Source organism: Saimiri boliviensis, chromosome 8 (assembly GCF_048565385.1).
Source record: "Saimiri boliviensis isolate mSaiBol1 chromosome 8, mSaiBol1.pri, whole genome shotgun sequence".
Lineage (NCBI taxonomy): Eukaryota > Metazoa > Chordata > Mammalia > Primates > Cebidae > Saimiri > Saimiri boliviensis.
This window is the reverse complement of record NC_133456.1, coordinates 121,288,499-121,312,503: the sequence shown is the minus strand read 5'-3', so window position 1 is coordinate 121,312,503 and position 24,005 is coordinate 121,288,499. Positions and strand designations below refer to the sequence as shown.

Here is a 24,005-nt window from a genome sequence, read left to right as displayed (position 1 = left end):
AGTGAACATGGTCATAATTTAACTGGTGTGGGAGACGGAATGTAGCAAACAGAACACTAATGTTTCTCACTAATAGCAAAACTATACCAATAAATTATACCACTAACGCCATAACCAAAGCTCAGCATTTCATTCTCCATATCAAAGAAACATTATGGTATTACAAAAACTATTAAAGTTATGCATAAATGTAGGTAAGTATTATATTAACTATACTGATTCTTCACAAGGCCTTTGTGGACAGTTGCCTATCTGTCCAAGAATTTTGTTGTTGTTGTTGAGATATCATCTTGCTCTGTTGCTCAGGCTGGGGTGCAGTGGCACCATTGTGGCTCACCGCAGCTTTCGCCTCTCAGGCTCAAACAATCCTCCCAACTCGGCCTCCTGAGTAGCTGGGACTATAGGTGCATGCTACTACTCACAGCTAACTTTTTTGTAGAGACAGGGTCTCACTATGTTGCCAGGGCCAGCCTCAAACTCCTGGGCTGAAGCAATCCTCCTGTCTTGGCCTCCCAAAGCACTGGGATTACAAGCATGACCTACTGCACTGGCCACGTTTTTTGTTTTTAAAAATAAAGACAAACTATGGAAAACATGATGGGCCATCAAGCACTGCCAACTAAAAAGTGTAGATGAGTATCACTATAAAAAAGCTCAATTAGAATGTTTGATGTTTTAAGATATTAACTTATAGAACCAAGATAAAGAAATAATGTTTAATTAGATTAAAAGCAAGTTACCTTTCAAGCCACTCTTTTGGTTTTTCCCATTGTGAAACTTCTGTTCGACAATTGTAGTAGTATTTTTTCCCAGAAGAGCTAATATGCTCAGACCAGTCATCCGCAGAATCATAAGGCTTAAAAATATATTTTTTTACAATTAGAAAATGTTAATACTATTTAATCACATGAAATGAAATATTATTTAATCACATGAAATGAAATATCAAGAACATCAAAGCACACATAAAGGAAAATACTTATGAGATAAAGGTTCTACCCTGAACTAGAATGCAATTATCTGCATTAAGTATTTAGAAGACTTTAGTCTATGAAAATCTTCAAAGACAACACAACTCTAAAATATCAAAATTAAGCAGAATAAAAATTAGATTGCTAGGCACAGAAGAAAACTGCAAAATTAATATCATCTTGATTTTAGAAAACATGACCAAATAGCCCACCATAATTTTAACTGTTGAAATCCAGTAACGTGAGGGTGAGGAATATACTCTCGACTAGATGATGGCATGTGATCATCAGTTCTAAATTCTAAGGCACAATAGTAATTACATATGGTATAAAAGAGAACAATCTTGCCTGTGTTAACTGTTACTCAGTGAAAAAGAAACCAAAATGTGTAAACATAAACAGAAAGCTAATTAAAAGCTATAAATCTGCTTCACCTTCAAAATAGACAAGATGGGTCAAGTACGTATCATAGTAACTAGAATCTTGTTCTCATATAATATATAGTATTAACAGTATCACTCATTTTCCCATAACTAAAAATGGTCTTTCAAAAATTCTCACATATCGCCTCTTCCAGGTATTTTTACAGGCAATGTAACATCGTAACAAAATTAGAAAAATCTGAAAGGTCCAATTTCCATAAAACTAATCTCACAAAATGAAATGTTTAAGTGCCTAACTGGTCCCAGGAAATCTAGTAGAACCTCAAGTATCCTGGTTGAATTCCTTAATTATTTTTTTCAAAGGAGCTTACTGAAGTAACTCTGATTATATCTTTTTTTCAAATAGCTAGAAAAGAGGATTGAGTGTTCCCAACACAAAGAAATGACAAATGTTTGAGATGACAGACATGCAAATTACTCATGAAATCATGTTTTACACCATCATAGCCTATCCTTCTGGGTTTGAGTGTATTGTGACACAATTTTCAAGCTTGAGGAAATGAAGTCTTATTCACTGCCTTACCTTGGCCCAGCTTTAATTCTAACAACTGGAAAACAAGCTGAGAGAATTTATGACTTGCCTATAGGTCACAAAACTAATTAGTCATTTATCAACGGACAAAAAACCCTGGTTTCGAAATGCCTGTTATTACCCCTAAATTAACACTAAATTCTGGAAATTCCCTAATAATTATGAAGGCAAGTGGAAAAAGATCACAGACTCTGCCATATATTTATATGCTCAGGATCACATCCCAAAAGAGGGTGGTAAAGCAGCCCTGGGCCCCCAAACCTCAAAAGGCAGTGGAGAGTTAATTCTCAATCCCACTACCTTCCATAAGCTACAACCAAGCTTTAGGAACCCAATCACAAAGGGCCAAATTCAAAAGTTCTTCTCCACCACCTACTCCTCCCTATAAATTATTATGCAACTGATCCCTTCTACAGATGTTATCTGGAAGACTTGGTTTGCTTGCCAAGTGGTTATGTGAAATTACTGTATTGAAGAGAGAGAATGAGATTTCACACTAGTGGATGGAGAACACCAGAGGTCAGTATGGTCTAGACCGGTGCTCTTCCAAGTGATGATCTGCCAACTTGTCCTGGCAGAGACAAGGAGCTTGCATTTGAATATATAAACATACTGTTTCTTTCACAGAAGTTGTACTTTGAACTAAACATTGTATTTAAGTGATTAACATACTAGCACAACCTCCAGGACAGAAAATTCACAGACCAGAACACTGGTCTACCACACTACAATGATTTTGCATATCAAACTCTGTATGAGTTCAAGCTAATGTCTTACACTTAACCAAATTCCAGGGTACAGCATTACAACAGCACACCAATAACTTTAACTTTCCCACCCCACTGCCATCCTCAAGGCGTTAAGAAAAAATAAGCCCTTCAACTTATGGGATAATTTTTACAACGCTGATGTGCAATAGCAGGTGTCAAATTTCTTACTTTTACAAAAATAATACCCAATATTAAAATTTAAACAAAAGGTGTGCAAACATTTAAGGTTTTCTAGATTTGGTTAGGGATGGTTGCCAACATATGCTCTAAAGCAGCTCTCTCCAAATGTTATCCAGGAAACCTTGGGGGAACTCCGAGATCCTTTCGCAAGACTAAAACTATTTTCATAATACTACTAACATGATCATTTTTGTCTTCCTCATTTTATCACAAGGGTATATAGTGAAGTTTACCAACAGGCTCAACAAAACACTGAATGTATCACAACAGACTGAATGCAGAAGCAGATATGAAGTTACAAAATTCTTCTATTAAGTCAAATATTACCAAGATGTTCTATGTCTATTTTTTTTTTTAAGAAAATAGTTATTTTTCATAAAGATGTTACATATGTTACCATATAATGTAATGGGTTTACAATTGACATCTTAAATGATTATTTAATTTTTAATATGGTAGATATTGGTGAGACTCAAACTTTTTCTTTCATTTCCTTTTTTCTCCTGAGATGAGGTCTTGCTATACTGGCTTCTAACTCCTGGGCTCAAGCAAGCCTCCCTCTTCAGTCTCCTGAGTAGCCGGGACTACAGGTGGCAAGCCCGGCTCAAGACTCAAAAGCTTCAAAGTATGCAGATGATACTTTGTTGATAACAAGAGGAGCTAGAGTATGAATGCAAACTCATATAGGATTGAACTTAAGCACATCCCAGCAAATCAAAATTGGCACAGAAAATTTAGAAGGGAAAATCTCAATTACAGTGCCTTTAAATAGAAATAAGCAACTTTTCTCCCTAAATTGAGAGTTCTCTTTGAAAAATCATCAATCTAAAACAGTCTGCAAGTCACGCCACGATTTTTTTTATTTTACTTTATTGTTGAGACAGGGCCTTACCATTGATCAGACTGGAGATAACAGTGGTGCAATCATGGCTCACTGCAGCAGCCTCAACCTTCTGGGCTGAAGCAATCCTTTGCTTCAGCCACCCAAGTAGTTGGGACCACAGGTACACACACCACCAGACCCAATTTTTTTTTCCCCCTTTTTGGTAGAGACAGGAGCTTACTATATTGACAAGGCTGGTTGTAAACTCAAAGCCTCAAGTGATCTTCCTGCCTTGGCACTCCAAGTGCTGGGATTACAGTCATGAGCCACTGCGTCCAGCATTCCCATGATTTTTATTGTGAAGGAGGCATTCACCAAGCTTTTCCTAATCTTTACCATGAGCCAGGCTCTGTGGTAAACACCCCACAATAAATGTTTATCATAGGACTTAGCAAGGAAGTACATTGAATGTTAATGCCTTAATCTGATATTGAAAATAAAAACAGAATTTCAACTTGGCTTTTAATAGTTAAGTTGATTTTTAGAAGTCACCCACATAACCAAAGATCTGTGTAGATTAAAGCCAACTTTTCAGGTAAGATTGCATTTACAGTTGTTGTTGTTGTTTCTCTTTTGCATTTACAGTTTTTATTGTTTCTTTTTTTTGCATTTACAGTTTTTAAGTACTGTTTGTGTCATTCCCACTAGCTACATTATAATGCAAAAAACCACTACTTAGAAGTAATTATGCATCTGCAGGTGAAATCTAGAGAAACCAGAACCCGGATTCCAGAAATACATAATATTTTATATCTATTCAAGTAACGGTCTTCAGCTTTCACTCACGTGATTAAGTTCCCCTGACACGCTTATCATTTATTTGAATCATTCAAGCTCATCTGATGCCCATTATTTATTCTTTCTGATTTTACTAGGTTAAATCCATTGCTCTAAAACCCAAATAATCAAAATTTGTTTTCCCTGAATGAGATGTTTGTTTTGCCTTTATGTTTAAAAAACAAAACAAAAAACCCCACAAGGGCTGCTGCTGTCCTAAGAGTAGATAAATCTAACTGTCAATGACAAGTGGAACTTTAGGGTTAGTGCTACTTTTTAAATTAATAGACTGTTTTCCAGAAAAACAGGCAAATTCCTTCTAAAATCCTGAATATATATCTCATTGAAAATGATTTGCTCCCCCTTCTCCCCACTCAGCCTCATCCTTCCTTCCCCACTTTTAAGAAAATAAAGAAAAAATAAAACGATTCATCGCAAAGAGTCTGATGATAGCATGTGTGAAGGCTTAGCAAGCTATTTTCTCAGCCTCAATCCCACCCTTCTAGTTGGCTCTTAGGGCTGGGAGAGTGCAAATTACTCTCTATTTAACCAGTTGGCTTCCTGTCTGTTAGAAGCATTAGAAGAGTGAAAGGCAGGAGAAAGGAGCAGCCAGTTGTTTCCAGCTCTTGGTTACCATCTCACCACTAAAACTAGCTTCACCATACCCTCAGAGGTATTGCCACCAGCTCTGTAGGGCTCCTCCTCTAGGCTATTAGGTTCTAAAACCCCAACTTCATCCTGTTGTTACATATCCCTGAGTGGTTATTACTATGTGTTATCTCAGGGTTCCTTTGTTTTCTTCAGAATCTGCTTAATCAATCCCATGTGTTAAATTCTGTGTTAAAATAACTAGTATGACTTTTCTTTTTGAGACAGAGTCTTGCTCTGTCGCCCGGGATGGAATGCAATGGTGTGATCTTGGCTCACTGCAACCTCTGCCTCCCAGGTTCAAGCAATTATCCTGCCTCAGCCTCCCAAGTAGCTGGGATTACAGGTGCTTGCCACCACGCCAAGATCATTTTTCTATTTTCAGTAGAGACGAGGTTTCACCATGTTGGCCAGGCTGGACTCAAACTCCTGACCTCAAGTGATGTGCCCACTTTGGTCTCCCAAAGTGCTGGGATTACAGGAGGCGAGCCATCATGTCTGGCCACTAGTGAAGTACCTGGCCACTAGTATGATTTTCTAAATGAACATTAATACTATCTATTTTTATTCAAATAGTATCCCAATGTCTCGATTTTCTATGGAAATGTACTAAACACACTGCTTCAACAAGAAACAAAAATTAAATCTGAAGGTCTTTCAACATAAATTAAGACATGATGATTACTCAAAGTAAAATCCACTGCACTCAACCTACACCTTTTGACAGCCTTCTCACTGTTCCTTCTTTCCTATAATGTATTTTTTTCCACACTGCTACCTAAGATAATTTTTTAAATTGTGAATATGCTTGACTTTACTGATTATATCCTTCAATACCTCTCCACTGTCTTATATACATATAATTCATATTCCTTGGCATGACATGTAACTTTTTATGATATACCTCCCACTTATTTCTGAAACTTTAGCTCCTGCCATTTTTCCACACTGTCCTCTAGCAGTTCTCTAAACATACTACACTATTTTACACTTCTACACCGTTGCAAGTTCTATTCCTTTGTATGCTATGAAGTTCCAGAGCTCTTTTACTGCCTAAGTTACAGTCGTTGGAAAGCATTATACTTGACTATCTTCCTCATCCAAGCTGAGAGTCCTGTGTTGAGTGCTCCCCAAAGCAACTTTAACAGGCACTGTTTACCTTTCTGTCTCTACCACAGGTCCCAAAATTCCTTTAAGATGGGCCACATTATATATATATGCAGCCTAGCATATGCCTGGCAAATTAAAACCTTATTAATCTTTTTGCTGAACTGAACATTTCATTTAATCCTATGACTTTAAAAAATTCAAAGTAAGTAAGTTATTTTATTAACCTAAACTTCTGAAAATATTTAAAATCCTTCATTGGGTTTCATGCCCTTGTGGACAGGTAACTGTATATCCCTAGTGTCTGGGAAAGTGTGTAAGACACAGTAGATAATAAATATATCCTATAAGGAGTTTATACACTATGAAAATAAAGTAAGCTTATGTTAGACCACTTCAGAGAAATTTCAGCCTGAAGTTCTTTTTATCTCAGTTATCACAAAGGAAGAAAACATTGCTTTGTACAGAAATCCTGGTTAATACCAAAGATACAGTCTTCTGATTATGCTCAGTTCCATTCATAAGCTTGGTTCACTGGTTTAAAATAGGACCATAATAATACCAAAAAAATAAAAAGACAGTGATTAGAACTTTTTTTTTTTTTTGAGATGGAGTTTTGCTCTTGTTGCCCAGGCTGGAGTGCAGTGGTGCCATCTTGGCTCACCACAACCTCCATCTCCTGGGTTCAAGTGATTCTACTGCCTCAGCCTCCCAAGTAGTTGGGATCACAGGCATAAGCCAACACATCCAGATAATTTTTGTATTTTTAGTAGAGACAGGGTTTCTCCTTGTTGCTCAGGCTGGTCTTGAACTCCTGACCTCAGGAGATCCGCCTGCCTCAGCCTCCCAAAGTGTTGGCATTACAGGCATGAGCCACCACACCTGGCTGGACACATTTTTAAAAAAAATAAAAGGCATTAGATTTTACAAGACTTGCCATGGGTTTTTTTTTAAACAATAAATTCCAAAGAAACAATACTGGACATGTTACAATACTTACTGCATCTGAAGTTTTACTTGGATTATTGCTTGGATTAGAAGAATGTGAATTTGAACTATGAAGAGCACTGTGGTTGTGTGAATTTTCTTGTGGAGAGTAACTGGTCCCTTAAAAAAATAAAGAACAAAGTGAATTACAAGTAAACTATATTTCATGTTTAATCTAAACTGTTTTCTATCATACCAGAGATTACCGTACATTCCTAAACCAACAACTTACATTTGCAATAGGAATATAAACCTATCTATGTATTTTATAGTATATAAAGTATCTGTGAACCTATTAAAGATGTGGCTCTAAAATATACTATAGTTGTTAACCTGATATGCCCTGGAAAAACAGCATGTAGCAGAGACCTTTTTTTTTTTTTTAAAAGAAAAACCTTAACTTTATCATTTGTAGCAACATCTGGGTTTTGGGTTTCTTAAAGTTTTATTGGAGAAAAACAGAAGTACAATGTACACAGGAAAAAAGGCAGAAGAACTCAAATGATACTGAACTAAAAGTCACTATTATCAGTATGTTTTCACAACTGTATTTACATTTCTTAATATTTTCCCCTATTTGCCTTTCAATAGTCTTGCCAATTTTTCAAATAAATCAGCATCAACTTTTTCAAAAAGTTAAAGAGTGTCTCAGGGAAGTGACTCATTTACTTATAAGATGATAAAGATGACATCAAGAGTCTTTTCCTAACAAGGCCAACTCTGTCTAAAAATTGCTTAGGAGTAACTCGAGTTTTATGAATAATATGTACATGTTAATGACCAGTTTCTCTTGCTTTAAGAAAAACCAGGGTATAAAAATTCTGACTTGCAAAAACACTGATGAATTAAATAGAAAGGTTCACCACAGAAGTCTGTTATTATTTCAATTTCATTCCACATAATTCTAGATTTTTCAGCAACAAAGCAACATAACCCAACTAGTATGTTTTAATAAATGAGCTGGCAGTGGCACAGAGGCCACAGTATTACGAACAAAAACTGAAAGTGCAGAGAGCAATTTAAATGCTCCAGTGGCCAGGAATTATCAGTTAAAACCAGGGTGGATAAAAGTAGAAATGAGTTAGAAATACTATTTCAATCAATAGAAACAATTAAATGGTAAGAGGAAAGGTGAACTGAGACACAGATGATGACTGTAAGGTTTTCTATATCCAAGTGAAAATGGTCAGCAGATCAACACAGTACTAAGAATTCAGAAGAAAAGGTGTACATTTGGATTTTGAAGTTTTGGCTATCAGAGGTCAAAGGTAGGAGAGGAGACTGCTTTGAAGTTCATGGAAAAAATAAGGATACGACAAGAAAAACGGCAATGGCCAAGACTTACCCTCGGATAAGGGTATGCTTATACTGGAAACTACAAGCAGATTCAAAGACCCAGGAAAGCTAGTGATACCACAAAAGATCAGAGAATTAACTAAGTACAATGGTTACTTAAGAACAACACAAGTGGTATTATAGAGGACATTTCCTAAGAAGCCTAATGCTTGAGATACCTGATGAGTTCTTCTACTTATTTTATCTTGCTGTACAGTATTCTATTTATATAGATAGAATACCCTAACCCCCTTTTTAAATAACAGAAAGCAATAAATAAATAAAACCTCAATAAATGCTCTAAGAATAAACATAATCAAGAAGAAATCAGTCAAAAATAAGCTGAATACTTTGGGAGGCTGAGGTGGGTGGATCACCTGAGGTCAACAGTTCAAGACCAGCCTGGCCAACACGGTGAAACCCCATCTCGACCAAAAATACAAAAATTAGCTGCGCGAGGTGGTGTGTGCCTATAATCCCAGCTATTCAGGAGGCTGAGGCAAGAGAATTGCTTTAACCCAGGAGGTGGAGGTCACAGGAAGCTGAGATTGTGTCACTGTACTCCATCAAGAGTGAGACTCCATAGAAAGAAGAGAAGAGAAGAGAAGGGGGGGAGGGAAAGGGAGAGGGAGAGGGAGAGGGAGAGGGAGAGGGGGAGGGGAGGGGAGAGAGAGAGAGAGAGAGAGAGAGAGAGAAGGGGGGAGGGGAAGGAGAAGGAGAAGGAGAAGGGGAAGGGGAAGGGGAAGAGGAGCAGAGAATGCAGGAAAAGTTGACAAGAAGCCCTGAGACTGCTACCCTTAGAAAGGCCTTCTGGCACAGCTAGCCCTTGGTTGGAATGTGGGAATCTGGATTTCTGAAGGGATCTCACAACCCTAACTGATAAAGAGGTGTTTACTGAGGCCAGGCACAGTGGCTTGCACCTGTAGTCCCAACTACTGAGAAGGTAGAGGCAGGGGAATCCCTTGACTCCAGAAGTTCAAGACCAGCCTGGGTGATATAATGAGAACCTGACTTTAAAAAAAAAAAAAAAAAAATTGCTCGTTGTGCCTGAGCTGTTTGTGTATAACATGGTTTGTACTGAACACCTGCTTTCCTACTGGAGTCTGAAATTTTGGTACACGCAAGGCAAAGAGTACCTACATCCAGTAAAAGTGGTCTGCACTAAATCTCTAGTGACAACATTCCAAAAATGTGTTACAATTTGTTGCTAAAAGAATAAAGTGCATCCTGTGTGAGATACTCGGATTATACCCGGATTCCTTTGGCCTTGCCCATGGGCCTTTTTGCTTTGCACCTTCTACTGTAGTCAGTCACAGTCATGATAATTATTATGTTGGGTCCTCAGAGTCAGATCGCCAAACCTCACAAGTGGTTTTAGGATCCCAAAATGCTTAGTAACAAAGGAAAAGTCATATTCCAAGTTTCATAGAAAATATTAGATTTATGCTGAAATTTCTACTTTTCGGATATAACAGAAGATTTTTTAAAAATCAAATTTACAACAATACAAATAAGAAATAGGACTAGTAATATGGACTACTAGAATATGTATGCACTACTTGTAGAGTTGAGATTTCCATGAAAATCTCCAAAAGCTTGTTGACAGTAATAGGAAAAAGGCTAATTTTACTGACTGAAATAAACCCCAGTGTAATCCATTAAAAAGCCTGGGTTAGATATCCCACTCTGACATTTATTTGCACGCATTCTTACACAGTATGTCCTATGCTTAAATCTGTGAACGTGCCACATTAAGGTTTGTTGAAAGATATGATAGGTAGAGTATTCTACAAATATAAGGTGTATTATAAAAGAGGTCTGTTGACCTCTCATGAGGTCTTGATCCAGGAAGTCACTCCACTTTAGTGACTAATCCTAAAGTCAATGAAAACTCAAATACCAACAAACATTCCAATTAATTAACCTCTTACCTCTGAATAAATGGTATGCCTTCCACCAGCCTGATGGAAGTTACCAGGTAACTTTTAGGTCTATTCTATGTGTTTTTAGAAGGCACAGCATAATAATCAAAAGTCAAAAAAGCATCAAGGCACACCGGGTCTAAGACTTCTCTAAAAGAGAAAATGGAATCAGTTGTTGATGGAGAAATTATTTTCAAAGACAGGAGCTTTTTTGGATAGGGATGAGATTCCACATTCTATAGATTTAATGAGACTGCTTAGCAAAAACAAAACTTGAAAAGGATGAGAAGATAAAGATATTTTTTGTAAAATACTAAGAATAAACTAACATCATTAAACACATTTCAAATTCACATAAAAGGTTTTATACAAAGCATGGCAGTCAATACATCTTTAGATTCCAACAAGAAGGATCCCCTTGGACCTGAAGGTAGGGCAGATTTGATCCTGAATAATTTGACAATAAGGTAAACAAAGTTACAAAGTTAACTGTCTCATAATAAAAGCTTCAGCATATACTACCTTACATACTTTTTGGTATTTCATTTGAGCCTTTTACTTTCTCCATGCAACTCTTTTCAAACTGAATACACAAGCAGAACAGCAAAGTGATTGTGCACATCCTCCCCAGGGTTGGGGTAATGGTGGTTATGATTTTCCAGAACCATACCGAAAAGGAGTGCTACAACACAAAATTGCTTTTAAATCTCCTATCTTAAAAATCACACATCAATTTTTATATGCGACCCAAGTTTTATATTCCTATTATAATACAGAGTCTAAGGCTAAGAGAAAGAATATAGTAAGACTTCTGAACATATCCAAGCAAGAACCCACTGAGTCACACATTGACCCAATGAAGCAATGGAGGCAATGCTGTTTATACAGTCAAGTACCTTTTATGTGCTCTGTATATTACCAAGGAAAAGCTCGCTATTTAACGACAATAAATAATCATCTACTCAAGAAATACAGTATCAGTGAGTAAGTGGGATAAAAATGTTTTTCAATGCTACACATTTAAACCAACCTCAAGATACTGAAGTTAGGACTAATAAAGTTAAGTCTTAAAGGATTCAAAGAAAAGGATGCTATTAGGAATTACTTGGTTTCAGGAGAAGGGGAGGACAGATAAGGGAATTCTATACTTATGCTTGCAACTTGAAGAACCTAAATGGTGAGGAAAATTCTCCTTTCCAGTTCTTAACCAGGGCAGATTATGAAATGGAGATGTAACAACATGACTGGAAGCTAGTTTCAGACCAGAGTCCAAGGGTTGGTACAAGAGAATGACATTTCCCCTGACAACATCTTCAGTATTTTTGACAGAATAATCCCTATTTGGCATCCTCTTAAAACTTCAGAAGCTAAATTTTAAGGGTGAGAAGGACACAACCTATAGTTTCAAACAGTGAGGGCTCTAGGAGAATAATCAGAAAACGGTCCAAAAAATATTTATCAAAACATACTTGACTCAGTAAGAAATGGATATTAAGCAATTACAATGCCCTTCCATTTACAAAAGGGAACCAGAGTATCAGGAAAGCAGAAGGAGAATATACAATTTTACATGATTAAATGACAGTGGGAAAGGAAACCAGCTTTAGAAAAGGTGGAAGAACAGTTTTCAGTCTACTCAGGAGCAAAATACTATGGCATTTATGTCCTTATTCAGACCATGACAACAACCAGAATTCATTACCAGATCCTCAAACTCAGAAGTCTTAGTGTCTTAAAAAGAATAAAGACACTAAAGAAGGAATAGGTGTATCTATATACGAAATGAAATAATTCAAGGACATTTACCATCCCATATTGCTTTCAAACAAAAGCAAGTAACAGGTAGGACTGAATAAAGCTCAGTAGTGGATGTGAAACTTTAGTTACTAGAGACTGTAGATTTCAAGGTTGTCTTTCTCAGAATTTCTAATTCATAGTAATTTTGAAATATTTTTAAGTTTTTTTTTTTTTTTTTTTAGGACAAAAATCTCACTCTGTCACCCAAGCTGGAGTGTAGTGGCAAGATCTCAGCTCACTGGAAAATCTGCCTCCTGGGCTCAAGCGATTCTTGTGCCTCAGCCTCCTGAGTAGCTGGCACCACACATGTGAGCCACCACACTGCCCAACTAACTTGGTATTCTTAGTAGAGTTGTTTGCTATGTTGGCCAGGCTGGTCACAAACTCCTGTCCTCAAGTGACCCACCTGCCTTGGTCTCCCGAAGTGCTGGGATTACAGGCGTGAGGCACCATGCCTGGCTTATGACCTGAACTTTTAAAGAGCATTCCCAGGACACTTCTAGTATAGTTAGCACCTAGGCCACACACTGGGAAACACAGGTTTACAAAGTCAAATGGTAGAGGATACTCAACGAATCTCCCTTGAAAAGATAAGCAATATGCTAAAATAAACTGGTGATCATACCCTCTTCACTTACAGAGATGACTGTACTCTACAGGTCTCTTCCTGTCTTTTCTAGTACCTTCCCAAGGATCTTCTTCCTGTTAGTCTACGTGTTGTACTACCTTCCAGGGTCCTTTGCCTTTCATCGCAATGCTCCTAACCAGCGGCCACAAACACTTAAAAAAAAAAAAGGGTTTCACCACGAAAGCCACATATCTGTAATGGGTATTTCTGCTATAACATGATATATGTTTTCCTTGAAAAATCTTGAATTCTGTAAAACTGCACACTAATAAGTCTTATGGGAAAAAATAGAGTAGGAACAAAGCCATTCAAAATTAGGCGACTTTATTATCAGAGCACTAATAAAAACTTGAATAGCACAGGCGAGCAGTTCAGCATGGATATAAATTACTTCCAAGTGATAATAATGCAAAATACATTAGGAAAAAAATGCAGCTATTTGGGGCTAAGAACATGGAAATGGAAGCGAAGTTCTGAGCATTGAGAATATAATTAACGTGGAAACACAGTAAAGTGCGACTTACCACAGAGAGCCATGCAAGGCTAGGAAAGCCGATTTGAATTTTCTTTAAGGATTCTTGCCTGGTTAGGGGCTTTTTCCTTTCTATTTGAAGGTAATAATCCTGCTTCTGCTATTCTGATTCTCTTTGACTAAAAAATTTTTTTACACATGAACCAATACAACTTCAGTTTATAATAACATAATTCTGTAATTTACAAACTGTGTATCAAGAAACTTGGTGGTGAAAAGCAAAACTCATGGCTAACCAGGCTTTGTCCCTTGGGAGAGGGAAAAATGTATCACAATAAGTATAAACAATCTGACAGTTGGCTATAGAGTTAATCACTCTCATTTGGGCTCTTCAATGACAGTCACTGGCCACATATAGCTATTGAACACTAGAAACATGGCTAGTATAAATTGGTATTTTTCTGTATGTGTAAAATACACACTAAATTCCAAACTGAGGGAAAAACAAATGCAAATTATCACATTAATTTTTTATATTGATTATATAAGTATTTTAGCTGTATCTGGTTAATAAATATAATTAAAATTCCAGCTGTTGGCTACTAAAAAACTTAAAACTGCCTATCTGACTCACTGGACAGCACTGATATTTAGTCAAAGGAGGCCAGGGATGCCTACTGTGCATTACACATGTCTCCCAAAGAACTAACATCTGAAAACAAGCTGCTTATAATTGAGTCTAGAACTAAAATCTGCTTAGCACAGCATGCTGAATTTTCCAGGAATATAGTTGCTATGCAAACTGTACTGTATAAAACTTAATTCTGTTTGGAACTTTTATCAAAATGTTCACTACTTGGAAAAATCTCACCACTGACAACAAAGCTATAAAATACATCTGCCTGACATCTATCACAAACAAATAACATTAAGTAAACTCCTTTGTAAACAGTTAGGTCCAAACACTGAAGTGGCAGAGATAAATGAAGACACTCACCAAATTTCATCATTTAAAAAATAGTACTGTCATACTTTATCTTAAATATATATGTATGGCTACATATTTTAGCACAGTGCTACAAAGAGTTTGTGAAAATTACACGTAACATTCTATGTGCAGGTAGTATACATTATTATGTACATATTACTATGGGGATTTTACACAATATAGTCATGTGTTGCTTAACAAGGATACGTTCTGAGAAATATGACATCAGGCATATTTTGTCATGCAAACATCGTCTAAGAGTGTACTGACAAAAACCTAGATGGTAGAGTCTACTACACACCTCACCTATGTGGTATAACCTAATGCTCCTAGTCTACAAACCTATATGGCCTGTAACTGTACTGAAGACTGCAAGCAACTATCATACAATATGTTAGTATTTATGTATCTAACCATATCTAAACATAGAAAAGGTACAGTAAAAATATATTCTTATCTTATGGGACCACCTTCAAATACAGAGTTCTTCATTTATAGAAACATTATGCGACACGAGTTTAAAAATGGGATGTGGCACGTGCAAAATAAAACTGAGTTGAACTGCTCCCTCACACTATGCAAAAATAAATTCAAAATGAATTACAGACCTACATAAACTCTTAAAACTGTAAAACTTTAAAACAAAATATAGGCGTAAGTTTTCGCCAAAAGTATAAGCAACAAAAGAAAAAATAAATTTGTACTGTCAAAACTAAAAACTTTTGTGTTTGAAAAGTGAAAAGACAACATGTAGAATGTTGCTAATGCTACATCTGATACGGCATTTAATTCTACCAATAACAACTCCACAGCTCAATAAAAATAATCTGATTAAAAATGAGTAACAAATCTGAACAAACATTTCCCCAAAGATGACATACAAATTCCCAAAGTGCGTATCAAAGATGAACGATGGCATTAGCCGTTGAGGAAATGCAAACCAAACCAGCAAGAAAATTAACACTTCACACCCACTAGAATAGCTACAGTCAAAAAGACAGGTAACAACAAGTGTTGGTGAGGATGCAGAGAAACTGGAACCCTCTCATCACACTGCTAATGTGAATGTAAAATACTGCAGGTGCTCTGGAAAAAAGTCCAGTATTTCTGAAAATGTTTAAGCATAGTTATCCGTAGCCATTAAAAAAGAACGAAATCATGTCATATATACAAACAAAACACTGGGTACTCAGGGACACAAAAATGGAAACAACAGGCAGGGCGGGGTGGCTCACACCTGTAATCCCAGTACTTTGGGAGGCTTAGGAGGGCAGATCACCTGAGGTCAGGAGTTCGACACCAGCCTGGCCAAGACGGCAAAACCCAGTCTCTCTTAAAAAATACAAAAATTACCTGGGCATGGTGGCACACGCCTGTGATCCCAGCTACTTGGGAGGCTGACTCAGGAGAATCACTTGAATCCGGGAGGCAGAGCGAGACTCTGTCTCAAAATAAGTAGGATGGCAACAACAGAAACTGGGAACTACTAGAAGGGGAGGAAAGGAGAAGGTAAGGGTTGAAACCTAATGGTTTGGTACTATGCTTAGTACGTGGGTGATGGGATCATTAGCACCCCAAACCTCAGCATCACTCAATATACCCAAGTAACAAATTTGCAAATATACCCACTAAATCTTTAAAAAAAAACTAATTATAAACAAGTGCTATAATCCTGAGTTAAAACAACATCAATGTTTACGAAATATTAAGCTATATGGACCATCAATGTAATTTTTTCTTTGATTGATTGAGTCAAAAATCTACTTGTGCTCCTAAAACGTACTGGCACTATACTGGCAAACAAGAAAAAAACAGTGAAAAACAGACCAAAAAACACCACCAGTTTCATGAGCCAGCAATTCTACGTCCAGGTATGTATCCAGAAGAAATGAAAACATATGCCCAAACGTTTGTACATGAATGTTCATAATGCATTATTCCTGGCTGGGCGCAGTGGTTCACACCTGTAATCCTAGCACTTTGTGAGGCTGAGGCAGGTGGACTGCCTGAACTCATGAGTTTGAGACCAGCTTGGGCAACACTGCGAAACCCCGTCTCCACCAAAAATACACAAAAATTAGCCAGGCATAGCAGAGCATGCCTGTAATCCTAGCTACTTGGGAGGCTGAGGCAGGAGAATCGCTTGAACCCAGGAGGCAAGGGCAACAGGGTGAGACACTGTCTCAAAAACAACAACAACGAAAACATAATGTATTATTCTTAACAGTCAAAAAATGAAAACCAAATGTTTACCAATTGATAAGAAAATTGGCATAAACATACAAGAGAGTATCATTTGGCAATAAAAAGAATGAATACTAACACATGCTACAACATGAATCAATCTCGAAAATATGCTAAGTGAAATACCCTAGTCACAAAAGATCACGTATGTATGGTATGATCCCATTTATTCAAAACAATCAGAATAGACTTATCTGTAGAGACAGAAAATACAGTAACAGTTTCTTAGAGTTGAGGGTGAGGGGGGTGCTGGGAGATGACAGTTACAGGGTTTTTAAGTGATGTCAATATTCTAAAATTTAAGTGACATCTAAATGATACCAATATTCTAAAATTGACTTAGAACATTGCTGACTACTGAGTAATTGTGAATATATTAAAAATCACTGAACTACACATTTTAAATGGCTGACTGTATGTGAATTACACATAAATAAAACTTACCCCCCACCAAAAAAAGCAATCTACTATACTGTACATGTGACTTTAATTTGTCTAGCTTAGACACAAGTCCTTAATCCATCAGCTCTCAATACCTAATCCCATGGGATGCTTTGAATAGAAAATGGTACATGACCGTGAATCTGGGAATAGGCTGTACTGACATTCTCTTATAGAAAACTTAATGTACCTTACAGGCTGAGATTTATTGAAGTAAATTTTTAACACAGGAAGCAAAAGCCTAAGTACTGATATATAACACAACATGGATGAGCCTTGAAAACCGTAAGTAAAAGCAGCCAGTCAAAAAAGACTATATACTGTGTAATCAATGTATATAACATATCCAGCAAACAAAAATAAAAAATCTAGAAACAAAGTAGATCAGCAATTGGGGAATTGGGCATTGAGAAGAAAAATGAAAGTGACTGCTAATGGGTACAGAGTTCTTTCGGGTGGGGAAATAACTGAATTTCATCTCAATTTTTAAAAGTAGCCATGAATTCCAGACCATACACGGGAGATTCTGTCTCTACAATAATACTAATATTAACAAATATTTTTGAAATAGAAAAAATAGGCATATAAAATATTTTTTAAAAGAGATGGCTGGTCTAACCAAGTTAAGAGCCACCCTGCAGTGAGACTAGCAATCAGGAGATCTGGGCTTCAGTTCAGTTTCTGCCTTTACTTAGGCGGGGACCCACCTTGTCAAGTAAGATATTGCTGGACACTTTGCAGGACTGCAATAATCACAACAAAGTCTGAAATGAGATACTTATGTTACTAATTTTTTTGACCCTTGCCATCTGACTTTTCACTAAAGAATTAGCTAAGATTTCAAAAGTAAGGTTTTTTTTTTCTTTTTTTTTTTTGAGGCCGAGTTTCACTCGTCACCCAGGCAGAAGTGCCATGGCGTGATCCTGGCTCACTGCAACCTGGCCTCCTGGGTTCAAGTGATTCTCCTGCCTCAACCTCCTGATAGCTGGGATTACAGATGCCTACCACCATGCCCAGCTGATTTTTGTATTTTTAATAGAGATGGGGTTCCGCCATGTTGGCCAGGCTGGTCTTGAATTCCTGACCTCAAGTGAATTGGCCTGAGCCACCACACCCAGCCAAGGGTAAGATATTTTAGACTCTTTATGCATTCTATCACCTCTCCTCTATCTCCTACTCTATTTCTTGGTCAAGTTTCATGTCTCAGCTTAAATGCCCCATCTTCAGAAAAGCCTTTCCTGAGTACCCAATTTAAAGCAAGCCCCCATCATAGCAGACAACTCTCCTTAACAACTTTATTTATTTATTTATTTATTTATTTATTTATTTATTTATTTTTTGAGATGGAGTATCTCAAAAGTGCAGTGGTACTATCCCGGCTCACCACAACCTCTGCTGCAAGAGATTCTCCTGCCTCAGTCTCCCAAGTAGCTGGGATTACAGGTACCTACCACCTGCACCCAGCTAATTTTTGTAGTTTTAGTAGAGACGGGGTTTTGCCATCTTGGCCAGGCCGATTCTGAACTCCTGACCTCGTGATCCAACTGCCTTGGCCTCCCAAAGTGCTGGGATTACAGGCATAAGCCACCATGTCCAGCAAGTAACTACTTTTATGCAGTGTAATTAGACTACATCCCATATTGCTCCCTGTTTTCTCATCTTTAAATTAGGTAAGTAGCTATTCTAAGGGAAGAAAGCATTCCTCTAAGATAAAAAAAAAATACAGGTTAGAGTAAAACACTAAGTATATGAAAATTTATCAGATTATACTAAGATTCTAAAGGGTGAGTAGGTAATATAGTTAAAAAACTGAGTATCACCCTTTTCCAAGCTGATTAGAGTTACAAGAACAGCAAAAGAAACAGAGGCAGGTACCTGCATGCACATAGGTGTCTCCAGGTAATTTTTCCTTCTGACCCTAATTAAGAAAGAAGTAGATTTCAACTTTGGAAGTCACATGAAACTCACTTCTCAATCTGAGAAGGAGTGAAAATGAGCACAAAGGAATCTTCAAGTACATGTTAGCTTTCATCTGTCTCAGTTATATTAAGAGAATAAGACAAATTACCAAGATCATCATACACAGGAGATTTCAACATGGTACATACAGTAGAGGACAACCTTCAGTCAAGGGAAGCATTACGAACAACAGCATAAAAGTAGGGAATTACGTAGTTCAGAGGGTAGTGAGTACAAGAAGTCTGACAGGAATATGGGTACTGTACTGTGACATAACGAATGTGTAAAGCTGTCACGCTAGACTACTAAGTGGCCTTGGATACTAAACCAAGGAAAGAACAGATCTCATCTTCTGAATAAGAAATTCCTGAAATTACTTACTTTTCACTTTTAAGCATTTTTAGATGCTTCTGAATAGTACTGGTGGCATCATGAAAAAGCATACTAAAAGTATATCTTTAAGGGCCAGGCATGGTGGCTCACACCTGTAATGCCAGCACTTTGGGAGGCCAAGGTGGGTGGATCACCTGAGATTAGGAGTTCGAGACCAGCCTGAACCACACGGTGAAACCGCGGGCGTGTAGTCCCAGCTTCTTGGGGAGGCCAAGGCAGAAGAATCACTTGAACCCAGGAGGCGGAGGTTGCAGTGAGCCAAGATTGCGCCACTGCACTCCAGCCTGGCGACAGAGCAAGATTCTGTCTCAAAAAAAAAAAACAAAAAAAAAACCCAGTTTATCTTTAAGGATAACACAACTAAATAAAAGTCTTTCTAGCAAACTGGTTATCTAATTTTTCCCCAACTATTTAAAGTCACAGAATTCTTTCCTTATATGGCTGGCTATACGTCCCTCATGTTAATTCATAAATCAGCCTTTCCCTGACCAATATATCTACTCTCACTCCATTACTGTTTGAATCGCTATTTCCTTATCACACAATTATCCTTTTATATATTTTATATTGTCTGTCTCTTTAACTAGAAGAGAATCTCTGAGCACAGGGATCTTTCTGACATGCCACTGGAATAATTTCTTAATCACAACAGTGCCCGAGTCTGTCAGTAGATTCTAAAATAAAATAAATGCATAAATGAAAAGTCCAATACTTAAAAGTGGAGCTGCTGCTATTGCAACAAGGATAGTGGGTGATTAAGGATCAACTCTTAGCTAAGTCTGTTCTTAGAACCTCGGGGCTTTATACAGCATCATTTAATAAGGGATACAGCCACTGATCGACTTATGACCCATTCATCGTACAACCATTCGACTTTACGACCACAATCGCTAGCCACGACTGCTCCGCGTCTGGCAGCGCAAACGTTGCTCAGCTGGGCGTACGAGAGTGCGGACCAGCTTCCGGCAGCACTACCATCTCCGCGTGCACCATTTCGACTGTACATACAGCCTACTCAACTTACGACCAAATCGTGTTACGACGGTTCTGCGGTCCCGACCGTGGTCCTAAGTCAAGCACTAGCTGTACAGAGAATCTCTGGAGACGAGCTGCCAAAAGGCTAGTGGTAACAAATCTTAGTGTCATATCCAAGAATATAAACATCACCTGACCAAATACAACTACTAAAGGACAGCAAAGAAATTTTAAGACAACACACTGTAACTGTAATAACCACTAAAAATTCTTATACTAAAAGTTGGTAATTGGTAACTTGAAAATTACTCTAGCCTCCATTCTATTATCTATACAAAATAAAATAAATTGGAATACTTTTCCCAAAAATATGTAGTATTAAAGAGATAAAAGGTAGCATATTACAGCAGAGTTACCCCAAGAAACACTTTGAGTAAATTCTCCCTTACAGATGAGACAATTTCAATAGTGCTCATGTGTCTCAGTTAAGACATATGCACACAAAACAGTATTTATTCTAAAACTCCATCTGTTTTGGGTGCTTAGTCATCCTACTTTTGTGCTGAAGCAACAAGGGGTGCATTTCTGGATAGAACCATTGATAACCTAATATTAGACACTTTCGGTGTTGTTGAACTATGAAATGGTTGTGTGTTCAAGGGTAAGTTAAGTACATACTGCCGCACTGCCTAAACCAATTAGAGACAAAGGCAAATGTTACTTACTATAAGGTACTGTACTAAAGATTAAAAACAAGCTTTCAATAATCAATGGAGGGAAGCCCAACAAATTATATTTGTTGCTGATGTTCCATATACATACCAATTTTATGACATGTTACAGATATCTCTTCACTCTCCCTTCAGTCCCAACTTTCCATTCCCTACCAACCTCCTTGCCCAACCACAGCTCTAGCCAGACTTAGATTATATTAAGTTCATTGAGGAACCGTTTCAAACATTCTGAGATTAATTCCCAGTGTGTAATACGCTCCAAAAACAGATTCAATGATAAAAGTAATCAACTGCAAAATGCTGACAAAGATAATCATAGAATAAGAGAATTCACAACTATATACCACTAAGCACAAGAATACAAAATGGCTGAATATTCAGACTGCCAAAAAATATATTAAATGTTAATGTCTTTAATATATGCTTCAAAAGAGAGCATGATAAAATTCAAACAGCATTAAGAACTAATTGTAGGAATAGATGAATGTTTCCTTAATATGAAAAGGTTTTTACATTATGATCACTTACCACCAAACACAAGAATGAAATTCTCATTAGTCTATTTTTACCATTATATTTAAAAATTGCAGTACTGTTTTATCCGATTTTCTATAAAGAACAGGTATTAGTATAAGCAGCTACAGAAAACCAGAAAAGATGAGTCAGTCTCCTTTAAGTTTTTTCTTTACGTGCACTGTAACCAAAAATAAGAGTCATGCTACTTTGTGTGGGCATTTTTCTATTTAGTTTCCAGGAACTTCTTGATTTATCAATAAATGTGACTCCACTTTTAACAACAACATTATACTCCACACGTACTATGCATATATTCGTATACTGCATGTAATCACAGAGACCTATGTTCCCTAATTACTAGTCATCTGGGTGCTGAAATTCCCAACCCATACAAAAAGAACTTAGGCTGGGCACGGTGGCTCACACCTGCAATTCCAGCACTTTAGGAGGCTGAGGTGGATGGATCACAAGGTCAGGAGTTTGAGACCAGCCTAGCCAACACAATGAAACCCCGTCTCTACTAAAAATACAAAAAAAATTAGTGGTGGCAGTAGCCTGTAATCCTAGCTACTTGGGAGGCTGAGGCAGGAGAATCACTTGAACCCAGGAGGCAGAAGTTGCAACGAGCTGAGATAGCACCACTGCACACCAGCCAGAGTGACAGTGTGGGACACCATCTCAAACAAACAAGCAAGAAAACAAAAAGGGCCAGGCGCAGTGGCTCAAGCCTGTAATCCTAGCACTTTGGGAGGCTGAGGCGGGTGGATCACGAGGTCAAGAGATCGAGACTATCCTGGTCAACATGGTGAAACCCTGTCTCTACTAAAAATACACACACACACACACACACACACACACACACACAAAGCTGGGCATGGTGGTGCATGTCTGTAATCCCAGCTACTCAGGAGGCTGAGGCAGGAGAATTGCTTGAACCCAGGAGGCGGAGGTTGTCGTGAGCCGAGATCGCGCCACTGCACTCCAGCCTGGGTAATAAGAGTGAAACTCCATCTCAAAAAAAAAAAATAAATAAAAATCAATAAATAAAATAAAATAAAAAGAAAACAAAAAACCTCAGTAGAATCTAATATTGAAATAAGCATATGAAAGTTATCTTAAAAGATCTATTTCCAAATGACTTAAAAAGCCATTAATTCCGCAAGTGAAATAATGCATTTGTGTTTTTGCAAACAACTTAGATGAATCAGACAGCAAAACTGACACTGAAAATTACATTAAAAGTCGACTTTCAAAAAGATGACAGCTTGAGAACATGTTTCTATATTTGCCCTCTGTAATACCTATCCAAACTAACAAGAGACCAAAAGGAAAATGTAATCAACTACAAGGCAAGTCACAACTCAACAAACTGTCTCTGACAAATTAAATCCATACTGAGGCCTGGCAAGGTTTCTCGGACCTGTAATAACCAGTGCTTTGGGAGGGCAAGGTGGGCAGATCACTTGAGCCCAGGAGTTTGAGATCAGCCTGGGAAACATAGTGGGACACCCATCTCCACAATGGTGTGGTGATACCTGCCTTTAGTCCCAGCTACTTGGGAGGCTGAAGTGGGAGGATCACATTAGCTGAGGAGGTCAAGTCTGCAGTGAGCCATGATGGTGCCACTGCACTCCACCTTGGGTGATAAAGTGAGACCATGTCTCCGTTTAGAGAAGGGGAAAAAAAAGTCCATACTGAAATGCAGGAAGGTACAAATTCCAATTCTTGTCAAGCCTGCGTATTTTGAAAACTTATGGCAGGCAGAAGAGGTGGGACAGAAGGGTCATTTGCACCAACAAACTGCCTTTTTTTGGCCCAGTGAAGTAGAGGATTCTCAGAAAGCATCCCTGCGCCACTCTAAACCTCTGCCCGGACCTCCAGGTGTGATCTGTGAAAAGAGACTTCTTCCAATACTATGAATCTTCAGAATAAATATCACCTCCTCACTTTATCACTCTCTTCCAAATATATGCCGCCTTTCACACTTCTTTCCTTAACCTGGCCTCAGATTACAAACACCAAATTTTAAGGACACAACAAAAATAGTGCCCAAAAGAATAAGAAGCAGTACCTAATCATATTATCCAAACACATTACCCACTCAAAACAAAGACACACAAAGCCTGTACAGACACAAAGTGGGGGTATACAATATTAAAAAAATACTTCAAAAGAAATTTCAGGAAACCAAAAACTTTAGACAAACAGAATCCCGTGCCCCCCGCCCCCCCCCAAAAAAGCAGAAGCCGGAATAAATTAGAGAAACTTTAAAAAAATGAAATTATTAAAAAATTAAAACCACA

General features: G+C 37.7%; 1 protein-coding gene across 10 annotated transcripts in view; it reads right to left on the bottom strand.

Annotated features, from left to right (window-relative positions):
- Positions 1-24,005, bottom strand: part of WAC (WW domain containing adaptor with coiled-coil) — a 90,051-nt gene that overhangs the window by 28,952 nt on the left and 37,094 nt on the right. For all 10 annotated transcript variants that reach the window (XM_003938394.4, XM_074405167.1, XM_074405164.1 and 7 more), the window contains exons 4-5: positions 7,312-7,418; positions 741-856 (exon numbers count right to left, since the gene is read on the bottom strand). In XM_003938394.4, coding sequence (XP_003938443.1) covers positions 741-856; positions 7,312-7,418 — 223 coding nt within the window. The remainder of the gene's footprint in view (positions 1-740; positions 857-7,311; positions 7,419-24,005) is intronic.